This window comes from Cavia porcellus, unplaced genomic scaffold (genome assembly GCF_034190915.1).
Source record: "Cavia porcellus strain 051 isolate PalLab524CR breed Dunkin Hartley unplaced genomic scaffold, mCavPor4.1 scaffold_2, whole genome shotgun sequence".
NCBI lineage: Eukaryota > Metazoa > Chordata > Mammalia > Rodentia > Caviidae > Cavia > Cavia porcellus.
The window spans coordinates 27711693-27732529 of record NW_026947485.1 but is presented as its reverse complement, the minus strand read 5'-3'; the positions used below and the strand labels follow the sequence as shown (position 1 = coordinate 27732529).

Genomic DNA, 20837 nt, shown 5'->3' with positions numbered 1-20837 from the left:
GCCAACACTCACCCAGAAGGCACAGCACAACTAAATAGCCCCTGGTTAATTAAAGGTTATAAATGGGCAAAGTGGCCGAGAGATCTGTCACCTCCTTTCTCAAAGGTGATCACTCTCCCCTACCTTTTCCCTTCTTGCAGATTGGGTTCTAGCGTCCCACTACCCAAAGCTCTCTTTCCCACATCTATTCCTTCCGGGGGTGAGAGGCTTTTTTCAGCCCTCAAGTTCAAATTCCTGTGAGTGTAGAAATGTAGTTTGCATTAGTTTCTTTGGGGGTTTGAGGGGCGACTAAGGTTATGGAGGCCAGGCTAGGCCAGTGGATGGCGAATCTTATAGAGCTGTCAATGATAAACAGGCCGCTGGGGCCAAAGGTTCGCCACCACCTCTCCATCCCACATTGCCACTCACTGCCTATCCTAATTCAGACCCTCCCGATTCACACCACCCCGTTATGTTTCTCTCACTCCTACATGTGAATGGCCGGTTAGAGACCCTCCCAATGCGCACCAGCCCGTGATGTTTTTCAGCCTTTTGCCTTTGTGGGCAGTATACGTAAAGGAGTGCATCTCGGGCCGACCTGCCGGGATGCCTCGTCTGTTGTACTTTTTATGGTTCCAGGGAAAGAAGAAAGCAGAACAGCAGAGACTCTGAGCGCTGCTCTAGGGCTGCGCTTGCAAACCCCCCACCTTGGATCTCCCCACGCTCTCCCTTCCCGGGTCCTTCGCTCTCCGCCCAGACCTTTACCCAGAAGCTACGCTCGCCGCTGCCGCTGCCGCCGCCAGAGGGCGCTGGCGGGTGGTGCCGAGGACCTGAGGCCTGCACGTGGCAAGGCGGGGTTAGGGCCTCGGGTGGGAGGGGCCACGGAGCAGGGGCAGGGCCAAGGGCGGAAAACCCCGTTTCTTTTCCCACCTGGCGACTGGCCCTCTTCTCTCACTTCCGGTTCCGCTTCCTGTTCTTGAGTTTCCCGGACTTGGAGCTGGCCCCTTTTCTGCGACTCGCCAAAACTCCCCGCCACAGGGACGCCCCCTCCACCCGTCCAAGATGCATTACCTAGTGCCTGGGTCACGGTCGCCGTCACAGGCACCTGGACCCCACCCCCGGCCTGCTCGCTGTCCCTCTCTCTCTCTCTCCCCGCGCCTGCCCGCAGGCGCCTCGGGCCCGCAGGTGCGGACGACGGCGAGATTCCACGGGGAGACTCGCCAGCAGACCGGGAGAGAGGGCAGACGAGGCAAGGTCGCGTAGCGCCCCCAGGCTGATGTTGCAGGTGCGTCCGAACCCCAGGCACAGCTCTGGGACCGACAGCGCCTTCCTTGGCTTTGCCCGGAGCTCTGGGGAGCGGAATGGGATTCCCGCCGAAGCAATGGGGAACCTGGAATCTTTGGGGTCTCGCTCATGTTGCAGCACTGAGTCTGCCCCTCTATGCACAGGAATTCCTGGGGATTCCGCGGAGCCCTTGGAAGGATAAGTTTTGAGTCTGACCAGTCACCCAGATTTTTAGATCACCAATGGTGTTCTCCGATAGTTGGGGTTAAATTTAAGGCAAGAATTGAATTCCAGTCAATGTCTAGGAAGCAGCGGACTTGTGCGAACCTACAAGCAGCCTATGTGCTGTTAAGACTCGTAGAAACATCTTCCACTTTATGGATTTGTTTCCGTTGAAATTCGTTGTCATAGAAATTAAGTTGCCATTTATTACTGATTTGACATTAGAGGGTCCTCAGGCTTTCAGTGAGAAAAAGAAAACTCTGATTTCTGTGTATTAATGGGTTGAACAATTTAGCGGCACAAACTCAATTCCTGCGTGCCCTTCTTTTCCAGATTTGCCCTTTTAGGTCAGGACCATGAAGCTGATAAACCGCAGACCATACTGTTGCAAGGAGCTTGAAGGAGCTGATATCCTGTCAGACACTTTGTACTCTAATGAAGTGCACACTCCGCTGCTGACAACTACTCGCCCAACTGCCTCAGGGGACAGGTAAAACAAAAATCAGAAAAGGAAAACTTAAAACGATTTTAATATATTATGCTTTTTGTAAGTGAGAGAAAATATTTCTTGTTCTGGGGCTTTTTTTATTTATCACATCATATAGAAGGCAAAGGTGATGGTTAAGTCTTGCCCCCAACAGTTGGGAAGTTGCTGTGTACTATAACAAGAACAGTTAAACAGGCATGGTCACCCATATCTGTAATCACAGTACTTGGGAGGTCGAGGCAGGAGGTTGGACGTGATGCTAACGGTGGCGTACACCTGTAATCTCAGCTCTTTGGGAGGCTGAAGCAAGAGATCACCAATTGAATACCAGCATGAGCAACTTAGTGAGAGCTGGAAATGTAGCTCAGTGCTTCCTCAGTCCCAGTGTCACACACAAAAAAGCAGACATAATCTTCCATTGCATCTTAAACTCTAGAATGGTTACTTCATTTAGAAACTAACCTGTGTTAACCGGCTATTTTATAAAGAGTTTTGTGATGACTCCTTGTGATTTCCCCAACATCACTGCTCAAAACTCTTCCCAGAATCTTTTGTTCATAATCGCTCTCTAGCTTTTTACCTGAGTCTCCTATAATACATTAATTACTTATTATAATTAAAATTGAATCTAAAATACCAAGTTTTTACTGTGTGTCAGCACTATATGAAAGGCTTTCTATGTAATAACTTAAATCCTCCCAACAATAGTATAAATCCTGTTATCTCCATTTTACAGATGAAGCAATAGCTACAGATAAATATTTGCTGAGATCTTAATGCCATATTCTTCTGTATTTCAGTTACTTGAATTATTTTGAAGGAAAACAAAAATTTCAGAGTACTTAATGAAAAAAAGAAAGGAAAAAGAAAAACAGCCTGTGTAGCTGCATGTTTGTTTTGTGTTCTTAAATTTCAGTTGGCCAAATCTCTTGAGAATTCTTTTTAGGAACTCACCTAACCTCAGTTCCAAAATGGAACATCACAATTCCACAGAGGTAGTTCATTCTGTTTTGATGTTCCTATTGTTAAATGATTTTCCTTCTAATGAGAATAATAATTTCTACCTGCTGGAATTTAAAAGAAATAACCTTGAGAAAAATAATAGTTTTTATTAAATGACTATAAAATTAAATACATGGTCAGCTAACCATAAACTATGAGAAGCTGTTATTTGAAGCAGTATATAGGCACAACCATGTTCCTGGATCCTAATAACTAAAACTTGCCTTCCTTTTTTAATCTTGTGTGAATTCTTTCCTTTGGCAGCCCTCAGACTGAGATTTTGTGTTCTCAGAACCCCTCTAACTACCTCTTAAAAAGCATCCAGACAGCTAACGGAAGACTCTCTTTTCCCTCAATGTTATTCTTCTGAATGCTCTGGAAAGTGTCAGCAGCATAACAGCAGTCACTGCAGTCATCAGTCCTGACACTCATTTCTTCAGATCAAATTTTGGGTCTGCAGCGTCACCTCAAACCACAGCCTATCTCAAAAGCAAAACAAAATGATACAAAACAAAAAGTGGCTGGTTGTAAGGGTTATCCTTCCTGATGTTAAAGATGAGTCCCAGCTTACATTAGCTGTTAGCTTAGTTTTCTAAACATACTTAAAGGGACACCTTTTTACAAGATGGTGTATTTTAAACTAACCTGGCAACTTTAACAGTGATGTAAAATGATTTCCTCACATCAGCCTACAGTACTTTTATTTTCATAATAGGCAACACAGTCTAGCTGCAGTGTTGCCCAACATTGGCTTCAGACAGCAAACATCAAAATGAACTGAGGAACTTTCTAAAAACACTGATTACCTTGTTTGACTGTGTGTGTGTGTGTGTACACTGATTCACTAAGTCTGTAGTTGAACAAAAGAATCTGCATTTTAGTTTTTCAGCTTCTTGAGCAAGCAGAAAGCACTGAAAACTAAGCAAACTAAGACTATGATCCTGGTGTACCCAGGATCTAAGTGCAAGCTAATTTTTATACCTGTATCTTTTGGAACAGTTATAATAACCATTATTTTACATAATCACTTGATCTCTAATAATACTGGGCAGTGTAGTATTTTATATTTCTTCCATTGAATATTTAACAGCAGCAGGGACAGTTTCTCAAAATCATCACAAATTCTTTTCACCTTTTGCTACTTGTCTTAGTTACTTTTTACTCATCACTGAGACAAAATACCTGAAGCCGAAGTCGGGAAAGAAAAGGTTTATTTCTTACAGTTTTTGGAGGTTTCAGTCCACACTCAGTTGGCGCCAAGGCAGGTGGGCATGGCTGGGCCGCTGTTCATGGTGGCTGCAAACAGCAAACAGGAACCAGCGAAGAGCAAGACACACCTTCTTCCTGCCTTATATTACATCCTGGCTCCACCCCTATGTGGGTGTAGCACTGACAATGAATCCAAGCACTAGACAATGAACCAATCACAAATACACAATGCAAACTCATGAGGCCTGGGGGACACAGACATAAATCATGACACTACTCAACTGACTTCTCTTTACCTCTAAGAAGTTGTCTCATTAGGCAAACATGTCATTTAAAGAAGTACCTTGACAATTAGGATTTTATTATAAGTTCCCATTTTGCTTCTGGATACTTCATACCTCTGATGCTTGACATTTTTCTTTCAATTAGTGTTTTGCCAACTAAAAAAATAAGTGTTTTTTGTTGTAAGCTTTCCTTTAATCATGCCATCCAAAAACTACTAGCCAATTTAACCTTTTGATTTGAGATTAGACACTCAAAATTTCATAGAGTGACTTTAAAATGAGATATTAATTCACCCATAGGAAATGTATCTTTCCAAGAAAAGTAAACACTAAATTGCTTAATTTTCTATGGCCACAGATTGCAGCATCAGTAGTTTGAGTGTTATTCTCTCTTATGGAACTGTGATTTACTTGAGCTTTAAAATTATTTCATCCTGGGGGAAAGGGGAGGGCAAAAGGAAATAAAAGAAATTAAGATGTTATATGTTTGTACCAGCTCTCCATGATGAATGTAATTATGTACTACTAAACATGTACTAATGAACATTAAAAATTTATTTCATCCTAAGACTTCCATTTTATTTTAATTGATTCAATCTATACAATGCTTTGCATATGTAGGGTGGTGGTATTGGGAAAAAGTGAAGGGAAAAAGTGAAACATGACATTTATAGATTGCTTTTTATTTTAAATGGATTTTTTGCAACTTACCACCTTTAAATAGATGCCAGACCAAATGATTAATTAACATTTTATACTGGCTCATCTTCTGGGACAATGTAATATACAGGGGTCAGATGTTGAGAAATTGACTCATTCATGATTTAAATGTAACTTTCACAAACTTAATTATTAAGCCTTAGATTTCATTAATCACATGAATTTAACTATTTTTCACTTGTCATGTCTCCAAAACCATGTCTGTTGATCACAGTCAGTGAGCTGGTGGGGTTTTTGAGATCTGAAACCTGAATGCCAGCATCTCTTTTATAGCACCCCAAATCAGTGGCCCCCACGATTCTCCTTGACTAGTTAGTGCACAGGTTAGAAAATTTTTCTGTAAAGAGCCAGACAAATATTTTACACTTTACAGACCATCACAGTGATTCAACTCTGCAGTTACAAACCAAAGCAGCCATAAACAATAATAAATAAATGGCCATAGCTGTATTCCAATAAAATAGTATTTACAGAAACAGATGGTAGGTTGAACTTGGCCTATAGGGCATAGTTGCCAGCTCTCTTATCACGTGATTTCATGAGGTAAAGCAATTTTGAATGGTATTTCTTTATTCAGCACTTGTCATAGAGGAGTTAAGCCAAACACTGTACTGGTGTAAAAGAAAAAGTAGCCCACTGTTCAGGCCGTGGCTGTCTTGAGCTCTCCTGGTTTCTGACAGCTCTCCAGCGCTCTCATGGTAGAGTTCAAAGTGCTTATATGAATCCACAACATGTTGTCCTTGTTCTCATGCCTCACTTCTTGCCATGGCCCTTCTCTACCATACCCCACATTTCTGAACTCAATGTCAGTTGTAAGTAACATAGTCTGAATGTCAGCACTTTTGTGGAATTCCCCCAAATGTATCCAAAGTGCCTAGATAGGGATTGGGTGTCACTTTAAAATCTCATGGTCACTTGACTTGGGTTCATGGTTCCATTTACATTGTTTCTGTCCAGCAACACAATGACCCAAATGCAAAACAGTTCTTCATTTTCCTCCAGAGACTTTGTCTAGAGAGCATTCATGAGCCTGGTGAACCTTCATTGAAGTGTTAGAGGAGCATACAGCTCCTTTATAATATTAGTGCTAGTCTTTTATAGTACTTCTCATTTTTAAAAAAAAATTTATTTAAGGAGAAAAAAAAACAAAATGGGTACAAGTTATACAGAATTTCAGAAAAAATAAACAGTAGGAAATCACTAATAGATTACATATTGTCATCTTAGAAATTGCTGTTCAATTTACAAAATTAAAACATATAAAGTGGACATTCAAACAGACTGCAAACAGTTATGTTCAATGACCCAACAAAACTCAGTAATATGGTTATCTATCTTATACGCTTAAATATACTTGCAGTTATATCCCTTAGAGCACTTTCTTTTCCTCTCTTTTGTACAATGACAACTACACGTTTTGGGTTTTATTACTCCCACAGTTCTTATTACTTTTTTTGAAGAGAATAAAACCAATTGTGACATAACAAAACAGAGTCAGTCAAATCAAAAGGATGGACATAATACATAATGTAAAAACAAAATACGAGGTGATTAACAATGGTTACCATAATGCCTCTTGCTATCTTAAAAAGAATTGCCTATATCATCAGTTATAATAAAATTGAACAAAACAATAAAGAACAAAATCAATAAAACCGTAACATTGGAGACATTACAGGACTTCAAAAGAAGATAATAGTCAAACCAGAATGGGCCTAATAATGAATCTTATTGTCTTCACAGTTGTTACTTATACTCTTGAACTTGGTACTATCGTGTAAAACAGAATAGAGGAAATCAGTCAAAATAAGATGGTGAGAGCCATACAGGGTTTCAAATCAAATTAATAGGAAATCAAAGTGGGTTACTATAATACATCCTGCTATTTTTTATTTTTCCCTTAATTAAAAAGATAAAATAATAAAAAAAGATTGAGATAAAAGAGGACATAACAACAAAACAGCACAGGTCAAAACATAACCATTTAAGCAGAATAGTGTTTCACCACCAGATATCCCGACATAAAGGTAGTTACCATAGTGTCTCTTTCCTTGAAATCTTTGAGTATGACTTCATATACTGTAGCATCAAACATATCAAGACAATGTAAAACCATTCAAGAGAATGACAGTATTACAGGGTATTTAGAATCAACTAACAGAAAATGAACAATGGTTTTTGTATAATCTCCTTATCTATAAAAATTTTTGTTTATATTATCACATATAATAAAATCCAGTAAGATACAACATGTTAAGACCGATGGAGACAGAAGCACAAAAGCTTGATGGGACTTCAAAACAAGATGATATTAAATCAGCATTAGCTATTATGATGTCTTGTTTTCTCCAAAATAGCTGTTCCTACCATCCAACCTTCTCTGCCTCATTTCTGTTGAGATCTTTTTCTGTCACTAGTTGTCAGTTTGTCTTCTTCATTTTGCTTTCTACTCCATTCTTTGTGGCCTCTCTGCCACTGTTTCTGGAATCTTGGTATTTTTGTTTTTTAGAATGTCCTGCAGTATTATCTGTAGAGTTGAATTGGTGGTTGCAAATTCCCCTAGTTCCTCTTTATCCTGGAAGCACCTTGTTTTTCCATCAATTTCTAGGGACAGTTGTGCAGGATATATCAATCTTGGCTGGAGGTTATTATCTTTCAAAGCTTGAATTATATCCCCCATACTCTTCGTGATTTGATGGTGTCATGGTTTATGTCACGAGTTTGCATTGTGCATTTGTGAGTGGTTCATTGTCTAATGCTTAGATTGATGATGTCAGTGCTACACCCACATAGGGGTGGAGCCAGGATGTGATGTAATGGCAGGAAGAAGGTGTGTCTTGCTCCTTGCTGGTTCCGGCTTGCTGTTTGCAGCTGCCATGAACTGCAGCCCAGCCATGCCAGCCTGTCTTGGAGTCAACTAAGTGTGGATTGAAACCTCCAAAAACTATAAGAAATAAACCTTTCCTTTCCCAACTTGGGCTTCAGGTATTTTGTCTCAGCATGAGTAAAAAGTAACTAAGACAGATGGTTTGTGCTGAGAAGTCTGGTGTAATTCTGATGGGTGTTCCCTTGTAAGTGATCTGTTTCTTGTCTCTGACAGCTTTTAATATTCTGTTCTTATATTGGATTTCTGGAATTTTGATTAGTATATGCCTGGGTGTAGTTCTGTTTGGGTTGTAGGTGGCTGGGGTCCTGTATGCCTCATACACCTGAGTATCTTTACCTTTTGCTAAATTAGGGAAATTCTCTTGTATTATTTCTATGAATAGCCTTTGTAGTTCATTTGTTCATGTCACTACTTCTTCTTTTACATTCTTAATTCTTAAGTTATAGATCTCTTATCATCTTCTAGCCTTTGTATTATTGCTGTTTGTTTCCTTATTATTTTTAAGAAGTTTTTCATTTCATGCTCCCACATTACAAATCTGTCTTCCAGTTCAGATAATCTATCCTTAGTTTCTTTCAAGCTGTTATGCCAGCTTTCAATAGATTTTTTAGTTTCCTGGTAATTGCTTTGAACCTACTTCACGTATTCTATGTTTTCTCTATTTTCTCTGTCAAACAACTCTCCCCTTTTTTTCTGTTCTTCCATTCCACCATCTGTTTTTTTTCTTGCATGGTGCTTAGCATTTCTGTAACTATTCTACTTATACCTTGCTTTACTTCATTAAATACTTCACTTTTGAACTTGTGTATGAGACTCCAGAGATAACGCTTTATGTCTTTTGGTGCCGTGTCTGATATTGCATGTTTTCTGTCCTCATTCTCCTTTGCATTTACCTTTCCTGGATTAGTGTTCTCAGGATTGGGGGCTGAGGACCCTTTCTTGTTGTTCCCTCTTCCCATACTTTTTGTTCCTTCCCTACAAGCTTATATAGGAGGCCCAGTTTCTTTCTTTGTCGGTTAGAGTTTGTTTGAATCACACTGGCTAGGTGTTCCGGACCACTGCAGTATACTAGGGAGACACAGGTCAGGACAGCCTCTGCTGTGCCCACCCCTCCAGGTCAACCTACTGAAGGCTTCACTGCTAGGGTGCACCACTAGGCGCTGGGACCTGGTTTGGGCTAGCCTACTGGGTCTTATTCCGTGGCGTCACCCAGGCCAAGTGCTCCCCACCAATCCTGCTTGAGAGGGGAATATACCACTAAAGTCACTGCAATGTCCTGTTCTGGCTAGTCTGCCTGGTCCAGAATGTCCTCTGTTGGAGCCTCCTAGTCTATGGAAGGGTCCCCACTCCCCTACTCACCGCAGGTCAATGCAGGGCTCCCCACCAGTCCCACTCTCAACTCCATTCTCCGATTCCCGCTCTTAGAGCTTTCACGTCTCTGTCCTTGCGGTGCTGATTCAGACGTAGCAGCGGCAGCAGGAAATTCAAATCTCAATTTCCAGAGGCGCAGGTTCCAGCTTCCACTCTGAGATTTTATCTGTTCCGGTTATAGCACTGGGATTGCATTTTCAGTTGGTTTCTCTGTTTAGTTCATTCCTGGGTTGGCAGGGTATATCTCCCCTTGCTTAGGACTCCTCACACCGTACCATTCCTGGATTCTAAGCTGGCTATCTCAGAGAGCCTCCGTAGCTGCTGTTATCTATCTGCCATGTTCTCCCGGAAGTCCAGTACTTCCCATTTTTAAAAAGCCTTGATAATCTGTAACCCAGACCATTGAATGAAGAAAACTTTTGTAATAAGCAGTGCTGAGACAATTGGATATCCACATCCAAAAGAATGATTTGAACCCTTATATCATATATAAAAATCATGAACCAGAGACCTAAATATAAGAGCTAGAAATGTAAAATTTTAGGAGAAACTATGGGAGTAAAACTTCATAATCTTTTCTGTGTGAGTGTATTCTTAGATATGATACCAAAAGCCAAGCAGTAAAAGAAAAAAATTGAACTTATCAAAATTAAAAACTTTCATGTTTCTAAGGGTGTTATCCAGTTAGTGAAAATAAAATGTACAAAATGAGAAAATATTTTTATGTCATGTCTGGTATTAACACTTAAAACTCAAATAATGTATTAAAATCTGCTGAGACTTTATAGTATAATTTTTTTAATTTTATTTAAGGAGGAAAAAAAAGCAGAGAAAGGGTACAAGTTATACAGATTTACAGAAAAAAATAAACAGTAGGAAATCACTAGTTAATGGATTACACATTGTCATCTTAGAAATAATTGTTCAAGTTACAAAACTAAAGCTTGTAAAGTGGACATTCCAACAGTGAGACTGCAAACAGTTCTGTTTAATAATCCAACAAAACTCAGTGATATCATTATCTATCTTATACACTTAAATATACATGCAGTTATATCATTTAGAGGTCTTTCTTTTCCTCTTTTGTACAATGACAATTACACATTTTGGGTTTTGTTGCTCCCATAGTTCTTATTACTTTTTTTGAAAGAGAGTAGAACCAAATGTGACATAACAGAACGAAGTCAGGCAAATCAAAAGAGTGGACATAATAGATAATGTAAAAGCATAATACAAGGTGATCAACAATGGCTACCATAATGCCTCCTGCTATCTCTAAAGAATTGCCTATATCATCAGTTATAATAAAATTGAAAAAAACAGTAAAGAATAAAACCGACAGAACCAAAACATTGGAGACATTATAGGTCTTCAGAAGTAGATAATAGTCAACCAGAATGGGCGTCCTAATGAATCCCACTATCTTCACAGCTGTTGCCTAAACTTTCGAAAATGCTACTATCAAGCAAAACAGAATAGAGGGACATCAGTCAAAACAAGATGGTGAGAGCAATACAGGGCTTTAAATCAAGATAATGGAAACTCAAAGTGGGTTACTATGATATATCCTGCTATTTTTTATTTATTTTTCCCTTAATTAAAAGGATAAAAATAAAAAAGTAAATAATGAAGTGGAGATTGAGATAAAAGATGGCAAAACAGCACAGATCAAAACATAACCATTTAAGCAGAATAGTGTTTCACCGCAAGATAATCCTGACATAAAAGTAGTTACCATATTGTCTCTTTCCTTGAAATCTTTGAGTATAACTTCGTATACTGTAGCATCAAACATATCAAAACAATGTAAAACCATTTAAGAGAATGACAGCATTACAGGGTATTTAGAATCAACTAACAGAAAATGAACAATGGTTTCTGTATAATCTCCTTGTCTTTAAAACTTTTTGCTTATATTATCATACATAATAAAATCCAATAAGATACAACCTGTTTAGACCAATGGAGACAGAAGAACAAAAGCTTGATGAGACTTCAAAACAAGATGATACTCAATCAACATTACCTATTAAGACATCATTTTCTCCAAAATAGCTGTTCCTATCATCCAATCTTCTCTGCCTCATTTCTGTTGAGCTCTTTTTCTGTCATTAGTTGTCAGTTTGTCTTCTGCATTTTGTTTTCTGCTCCATTCATTGTGGCCTCTCTGCCACTATTTCTGGATTCTTCGTATTTTTCTTTTTTAGAATACCCTGCAATATTCTCTGTAGAGTTGAATTGATGGTTGCATATTCCCCTAGTTCCTCTTTATCCTGGAAGCACCTTGTTTTTCCATCATTTTCCAGGGATAGTTGTGCAGGATATATCAATCTTGGCTGGAGATTATTATCTTTCAAAGCTTGTATTATTTCCCCCCATGCTCTTCGTGATTTGATGGTTTGTGCAGAGAAGTCTGCTGTAATTCTGATGGGTGTTCCCTTGTAAGTGATCTGTTTCTTGTCTCTGACGGCTTTTAATATTCTGTTCTTGTATTGCATTTCTGGAATTTTAATTATTATATGCCTGGGAGTTGCTCTGTTTGGGTTGTAGGTGGCTGGGCTCCTGTATGCTTCATACAACTGAGTATCTTTACCTTTTGCTAAATTAGGAAAATTCTCCTGGATTATTTCTGCGAGTAGCTTTTGTAGTTCATTTGTTTGTGTCCCTACTTCTTCTTTTATGTTCTTAATTCTTAAGTTATGGATCCTCTTATCACCTTCTAGTCTTTGTATTATTGCTGTTGTTTCTTTGTTATTTTTAAGAAGTTTTTCATTTCATTCTCCCATATTACAAATCTGTCCTCCAGTTCACATAATCTGTCCTTAGTTTCTTTCAAGCTGTTATGCCAGTTTTTGATAGTTTTTAGTTTACTGGTAATCTCTTTGAACCTGCTTCACGTATTCTATGCTTTCTCTATTTTCTCCATCAAACAATTCTCCCCTCTTTTTTTGTTCTTCCATTCCACCATCTGTTTTTTCTTGGGTGGTGCTTAGCATTTCTCTAACTATTCTGCTTATGTCTAGCTTCAGGTCATTAATAACTTCATTCCTGAACTTGTCTATGAGGTTCTGGAGATAGCGCTTTATATCTATTGGTGCTGTGTCTGCTGTTGCCTCTTTCTCAGGATTGGGGGCCGAGAACCCTTTCTTGTTGCTGCCTCTTCCCATATTATTTGTTCCTTATATATGCAAGCGTATATAGGAGGCCCAGCTTCCTTCCCTGTCAGCCACAGTCTGATTGAATTGCTCTGGCTAGGTGTTCCCGCCCACCGCAGGGCACCGGGAAGTTGCAGACCAGGCAGCCTATGCAGGGCCCGCCCCTCCAGGTCACCTTCAGGCGCTGGGATCTGGGTTGTGCTAGCCTACTGGGTCTCAGCCAGCAGCGTCACGTAGGCTAGGCACTGCTCATCAATCCCACTTGAGAGGGGGATACGTGGCTGAAGTCACTGCAGCACCCTGTTCCCGCAAGTCTGCCTGGTCCCAGAATGTCCTGTTGGAGTCTCCTAAATTGTGGAAGAGTCCCAGGTTCTCTCACTCACCACAGATCAATGCACAGCTCCCCGCCCGTCCTGCTTTCAACTCCGTTCACAGATTCTCATTCTCAGAGCTTCCGTGCGTCTCTCTCCCTGCCGAGATGATGTAGACACAGCAGCGGCGGCGGGAAACCCAAATCGCGGCTTCCAATGGCGCGGGCTCCAGCTTCCACACTGAGGTTTTTCTGTTCCTGTTATGACACCAGGATTGCATTCCCTGTTGGTTTCTCTCAGCCCAGTTCGTTCTTGGGTCAGCAGGGCATATTTCCACTTGCTTATGATTCCTTACTCCGCACCATTCCTGAATTCTAAAGTGGGTCTTTCAGAGAGCCTCTGTAGCTGCTACTATCTGTCCGCCATGTTCTCCTGGAAGAGAGATTTTAAATAAATAATATTTTTCCAAAGGAGATATATAGATGGCCAATAGTAACATAAAAAAACCAATATTTTCAGTCATTGGAAAAATATAAATCAAAAGTACAATGAAAGACAACTTTGAACCCATTAAAATGACTATAATCATTTCTTTTTCATTTTTGACAATATAACAGGTGTTGGCAAGAAAGAGAAATTAGAACCCTCATTCAAGTGTTAGTGGGAATATAAAAGAGACCAGCTGCTATAGAAGTTTGACATTTCCTAACAAATTAAACACAATTATTATATGACTCAGCTTTGCGTTTCATCCATTTAAGGTGCTTTCATATAGTCTCAAGAAAATTAAGAACAAATATTCAAACAAAAACATGAATACAAGTATTCATAGCAGCATTATTCATAAGAGCCAAATATCCATCAACTGACGAATAGCTAAACAAGATGTGGTATATCCACATGATGGAATAAACAGCATTAAAAGGAGTAAGTACTGACCTGCTACAATGTGGATGAACCTTCAAACTGTTCCATTAAATGAAGGTCATCACATATGACCACATATTATGTGAAATGTCCAGAAGAGTGAAATCTGTAGAGAAAGTATTTTAGTGGTTGCTTAGGGCTTGGGCAGGGGCAGGAGAAATAAGTGGGTGAAGGCTTAACAGTAAAAGATTTCTTTTATAGATCATGAAAATGTTCTAACATTATGATAGTTCCACTTATCTGTGGGTTAAGGTCCTTGAATGTGTGCTTTAAAATGATAAATTCTGTGATGCGAATTATATCTCAATAAAGCTGTTTTTAAAAATAAGTAGGGGCTGGGATAGCTCAGCGGCACAGCACCTGCCTGGCAAGTGCAAGGTCATGAGTTTGATTTCTGGTACAAAAATAAATAAATAAATAAAATTGCTGGAAAGAAAAGATCTATAGGAATTCAGTAATTTGAGCTCACTCTTTTAGCAGTCCCATGATGCCTTAATCACCAGAATCTATTATAACCCCGACAATTCTGTGTTCTGGAAATGTGACCTAAAAATAGTTGTTGCTGAACAGTTTCACAAGTCTCTTCTTTTCCCACAGGTATCAGGAATTAAGAGAGTCACTCCCACAATGCCGGCTTCCATGGGGTGCTGAGAGGGAATATGGGGGAATAATTCCAGTTGCGCTCCCTGAGGAACACAGGCCCAAATGTGAACCTCCTTGTGTCATGGGCAAAGGACATCAGCATTATGGATTTGGTGGAGAAATCTGTTCAAGGTAACTAAGCTTTCTGCTACTCCCGTAAAGGCCTATATAATTATTATTTTTAAATCTCTCTTCAGTCTTTTACCAACTCAAATCTGCTTCCACATATTCCTTTTACTATTTATGAAGACATGGTGGAAAATTTAATTATGATTTCTAATTGTGAGATCAGCAAAAAGTTTGTTTATGAATTTTTTTGCTGACCTTAGAGATATTAAAGTATTGTCCTTAGGGATAGTAAAGAAATTCTGATTAACTTAATTCCCTCACTTATTGTATCTCATTAAAAGTAAATGGAAGTGAGAGAAAGGGAGAGAAGTATTACATGTAAAATGATTTCAAGCAAAGAGCTGACCTTTTGTACAGATGCTCTTGGCTTTGGAACTTTTGACTTGTCATTTGTTCAATCTTTACTATAGTCATGGGAACCTGCTAGGCACTCATTTCAAGTATTAAAAGTATTATTTCAATAATAATTTACAATGCTTACATCCACTTCTGGAAACTATTCAGGAAGCCATGACAGCAGGAGCTGGGGATTTAGCTCAGCGGCATAAATGCCTGACTTGCAAGCAGGCAGTCATGAGTTCAATCCCCAATATCGATAAAAAGGAAAAAGACAAAAAAAAATTAAGCAAAGCAGAAATGTCTAAAAGCCATAAATTAAATGTCATATTAAATATTTACTAAAGATGATCAGATTTACTCAGAGCAGAATCAAACCCACAGAGCCTACTTTCTCCTGCTATCTAATAATCCTGATTACCTGGTTTGCTAACAATCTAGTTAACTAAATTTTTGTTGTTACTTTTTATTAGAATCTCTGTAATACATAATGACTATTTTCATTGTGGCTGTTTGCTACATGTACATGACACATCTAAATTCTTTTTTTACCTCTTCCCCGCCCTTATTTCCCCCTCCCTCTATCTCTTGGTATCTTCCCATTTGCAGACAATCTTATCTTCAGTTTGCTTTTCCCTTTTATTTTGCTCTTTAATTTACTTATACAGTGGTATACCACCTTGATTCACAAATTGTTCACAAATTGAAGCATTTGGCAAAATGTTGGTTTGGTTTGCAAACTCTGCATCAAGTGACAAACATGATGTGGCCATCTTTCCCACATGAACAGGCACATGACCATCTTTTCCAGTACTGTGGAACAAATTAAATTGTGAATGGAGATAGCACTGCACTTTGGGTTTCTCATATTAGATAAACTATACAGTATTTAATGTGTATCTGATTTATTTCACTTAACATGGTTTCAAAGTACATCCATTTTCCTGTAAATTACTAAAATTTTTCCTTGTTTATAGCAGAATTTTTGACATAAATATATTTAAGGAAAACTCTTCTAAAGGAACATTAGCAATGTTTACTGCATGATGTTCATGTTTCAAAAATTCTAAATGAGGCCAGTCAGCATCTAATTCAGTATCCATTCCCTGAAAGAGTGAAATCACTGTGATGAAAATTTATGACTCTATTTTCCCTTCAATAAACATTGGCAAAGTAGTCAAAGTAGTTAATTTGTCTATGAAAAAGGAAATGTATTCTTTCTCTAAGCTGCTATCAAATTGTGAAAAGCTATTAAATAGTTCTGAGTGCTCTGTGAACTAAAGAATACTTTGAATTTCTTAGGGAACTTTTATTTTCCTAATACTCTATAAAACAAAATCTCTTCTAATGTCTAGAAGATGAAATAAATACTAGATTTATCAGCAATCAGCCACCAAACAATAATGGGGGAACAGCCTTGTCCCATTAATTTTAGTGAGTGGCAGCCAAGGAAAGAAAATCCTGTGTAGTTTATTCCACGCTCTGACTTGATTCCCATTGAGGCATTTGGAGCAAGAAAGTTCTTTGTACCATGTAGTCCAAGATGGTTAGCACCCTGCCTGCTCACCTATAGATAGCTAATAGCATCCTTCATTGTGACAACCAAAATAAAACCACCCCACATATTCCCGTATTCTCCCTACAAGTGTCAGGGCCCACAAAGAAATCACAGTATTGATTAAAAGTCATTTTTAATTCCATTTCCACATTCCAAATATATTGAGGCAAGGTAAGTCTACAAAATACTTTTTTTCTCCAATTGAAGAAAATATTCAAAGTATAAATGGGTTGTCCTGTTAAGGGAAAAAAGAGAGGCAAAGGTCTGATGATGATTAGGAAAATTATTCTGTATCAGTAATTTTCTCAGTCATCTGAATGGGTTCAACACTCACCATCAACCCTTTTCTTTTTTTCTCACAAAAGATAGCCATGGCTACCAGCAATGAGAGATTCATGAAAAGCACAATACCTGCTTTACTATTTGTGAGCTTCCCACAACCAGAACATCCCACTTGCCCAGGTAGAATCCAGAAATCCATTTCCCTTTCTCTCCATTGGGCAGGATGCCAGTTTGTGCCCTACATTCTGTCAATCACCTCTGCCCTAGACTTTGATTGGTAGGTTAGTAACTGCATTGGGATGGGTGTTCAAAAGTACCGAGTGGGCACAGTGAATACTATAACATGTAAGAAAATCCTACAGATGAGGTCCATCTCATTTGACCACCACCTCCCAATCCCAGCTCCTTTCTTCAAGGGAAACACAGTTACCAATATGGCGTGTCTCCCAGCACTCCTTTCGTTACCTGTTTGCCCAATTTTACTAATGCTCATTGAAAATATATGATTGATTTGACTGATATCTGACATCATTTAATACATAGTATTAAGTATAGTATTCTTCGCAATCTAGGTGTAGCCCCGTTTCGATAAACACAGATTTACTCTTTAACTTCTCTTTGGAATTTCTTGAACCTATACATAAATGTTTCTTAGGTAGAAGTGCTGGGTCATGACATATGAATATTTTTTATTTTGTAGATTTAGCCTTAATGACTTAAATTCTTACAATAGTATCTAAAAATCACCATTTCCTCACACTTTCAGCTATCATATTTTAAAACTATAACTGTGTGCAATATTTGGTTCCTTTATTAGTTAGGCTGAATATTTGTTATTTTTGTGTTTTATATATGGCTCTTTACGTTTTCTTTTCTACTCTTATTGTTTGTTCACTTTTATTGCTTTTATTTTTAGATCCTGATTGATTCTTAATGCTCTGGAGATCAATCCTTTATCTATTATATATGTTTCTTCCTTATATTGTTTTATTTGAACTTTTTATGATGTCCTTTGTCTTAATAAATTTTCTTTTAGCTTTTATTTTTGAAAAATCTTATTTAAACCAGGCATAGCAGTATATACTTGTAATCACAGCTGTCTCAGGAAGAGGCAGTATGATCAAAAGTTTGAGCTCAGGGCTGGGAATATAGCTCAGTGGCACAGCACCTGCCTGGCAAGCGCAAGGTCCTGAGTTCAACTCCTGGTATCCAAAAGCTAAAAAATTTTTTAAAAGTTTGAGCCCAACCTGGAAAACTTAGAGATTCAGTGAGAACCTGTGTCAAAATAAAAAATAAATAAAAAGATGAGATATAGTTCAGTGCCAAGGCCCTGGGTTCAATCATACCACAAAAATAATTAAATAAAATAGAATATTTAAAGGCCTGTCCTACCACCTAAGAAAACAGTCCTGTACATTTTCTTTTAATATCTGTATATCTTTTTCTCAGTTCTTTACATTTGTTTTGATTTGTTTGTTTGTTTATTTCTTGAGTCAGGGTCTCACTGTGTAGTCCAGGCTGGGCCCAAGCTGGCCTCAAACTAACAGCGCTCCTCCTGCCTCAGCCTCTGGAGTGCTGGGATTACAGATAAGCATGTGCCACCATCCCTGGAAGTTCTTTAAAGCCATCTGAAATTACCTTTTTGAATAGTATCAAATAAAGTACATTATTTTCCATGTGGATAGTCAATGTTTCCCGTACTGTTCAGTGAAAAACACATACTTTTCAACTAATTTAAAATTCTACCTCTTCATAACCTGAATTTCTATGTATTCATGGTTGTATTAACAAATCTCTGGTTTTTTTTCTTTTTTTTAAATCCATTTTATTCAAGGATATCTTCTTACTTACACTGTGTTAAAAAGATACTCAATTTAATCTTTTCTTTCATTTCAGAAAACTTCCTATTGAACAATTCTATTATTTGACACAAAACAAAAAAAGTGACGTCTATGGAAATGATTCTTTGTAAGTCTGGAGATTTTCCCCTGCCTTATATTAAATTAAATAATATTTATAGTGGAAATAAATTATATGAGAAATTTAAAAGCCCCTACATGGGGACTTTTTGAGAAACAGTCTTCCTTTGTATTAAAGATCATTAATAGTATAAATAATGACTAAAAAAAGTTAATAAAAACATAGTTTGTAGCATTTAAACAAGTGTACAAAATTTTAAAAATAATGAATAGTAATGCTCAAAGGAATTCCTACTAATCATTTTGATTTATTTCTATTTATTTAATCTAATAAGAATCTTTCCGGGCTGCAGATATAGCTCAGCAGCACAAGCACCTGTCTGGCAAGCTCAAGGCCTTAAGTTCTATTGCTGGTACCAAAAAAGAAAAGAATCTATTTCTGTTAAGAGTCATTAAAAAATGCCACGTGGCCCTCAATTTTTAACTGGAATTTTATGAGAAGGTATGTTATAATCATCTACAAATAACTCTCGAAAAATTACTGCCTTAAGCTGGGTGTGTTGGCATACTCCTGTAATGCCAGCATTCGGGAGGCTGAGGCAGAAGGATCACTACAGGTTTGAGACCAGCCTAGACTACAAAGTGAGCTCAAGGCCAGCCTGAACTGCATAGCAAGACTGTCTCAAAAAGACCAAAAAAAAAAAAATTACTACCTTAGTAATTTTCAGCTGTCCTTCAGGTAGGCGATAATAAGTGGTTAATGGACTCTGTACTTAAAAGATACTATTTTCTAGTATATTAAATTATTTTTATTCTTTGAAATAATTTATTGTGTATATTACAAAATATAAAATTTTATTTTCTAGGGGCTGGGGATTTAGCTCAGTGGCACAAGTGCCTGCTTGGCAAGCAGGAGGTCATGAATTCAACCCCCCAGGACCCTGCAAAAAATCACTTCTTTACCTTATATGTGTTACCTTGTTTATGGGTTGAAAAGTTAGTGCAATATAGGATGTAACCACTAGAGGGAACCAGAAAGATAGAATTCATAGTAGCCTGGGCTTTATCCTTTTGAGCATAATGCACTGCACAAAGTACATGTGGAACAAGGAATAGGATGCGCTGGTTTGGGCCAAGAAAGTGATGTCTCTGAGCATTTTTTATTTCTCCCAATTTTGAATTTTTAAAAAAAGATTTCCTATTATGTAAAAAAAAATTGTGATTTTTTTCATTTTCAATGAAATTAATTTTAGTCACATACTTATCAATATCTTAGTAAAATTTGTCACATGGGAACATTTACAAACAATAGTAGTCAATGTTTTGTATACGTGGCCAATCTAGTAACTTTAAGTTCCTTGTATTGGCATTATTCATCACCATCCCCCATCTCTCCATCTCTAAACAGGAAATAAATTTTTTAGTTGTGTTCCCACAAACTCAGAGTCCAGTTATATAAACTTTTATGGTTCACGTGAATTGTGTGTTTATAATGCATTGTAGAATAATAAAATTATACAACCAACATTCCTCTTTCTAGTGACTATCCTCTAGCATGGAGGAATATCTGAAAAATTAATATATTCAGTTTCACCAATTTTTACCACCTCACTGATGGCACTGTGTTCACTTTTCATGCTTGTAATTTTTCGGGCCTAGTTGTGTAGGCTGTAACTAATTGCCAAAGTCAAATATAAGTACAGATCCATCCCTTTGTAGTATCCCTTTCTAGGACTATTGCATTATCAAAGTAGTTAATCAAAGCACAACCAGTTCAGAAGTGGCATATCTCTAGGAGCTTTCTCGGTTTGTTGTATCCTCTCTGTGCTAACCAGCCCACATTTACTGTGGTGAGAGGTCAGCAACCCTGGGTAAAGGAACAAAGCAGGTCTGGTATTTATGTATCCCCTCCAAGTAGGCCATCCACGGTCACTTTAGGTCATGCTATTGCACCACTTGAGTGATGCCTGGCTCCCTCAGGGCTCTTTGGCCACGGCGTGGTTAGGAGACTGAAGGTCGCTGAGAACCAAAGTTAGTTCCTGTACCTTCACTGCAAATAAGAAATGCACAAAGGCTGACGCAAGGACTGAAGGTAAAGTAAGTGGGATGGCAAAGCTGACCAACAGACAGTTG

The 20837-nt window shown here is 38.3% G+C and overlaps 1 protein-coding gene across 1 annotated transcript in view; it reads left to right on the top strand.

Moving 5' to 3' along the window:
- The first annotated feature begins 926 nt into the window (after positions 1-926).
- Spmip4 (sperm microtubule inner protein 4) overlaps positions 927-20837 on the top strand; it is a 37970-nt gene continuing 18059 nt past the window's right edge. The window contains exons 1-4 of the mRNA XM_003467928.5: positions 927-1264; positions 1819-1975; positions 14436-14612; positions 18682-18753. Coding sequence (XP_003467976.1) covers positions 1842-1975; positions 14436-14612; positions 18682-18753 — 383 coding nt within the window. The 5' untranslated portion in view covers positions 927-1264; positions 1819-1841. The remainder of the gene's footprint in view (positions 1265-1818; positions 1976-14435; positions 14613-18681; positions 18754-20837) is intronic.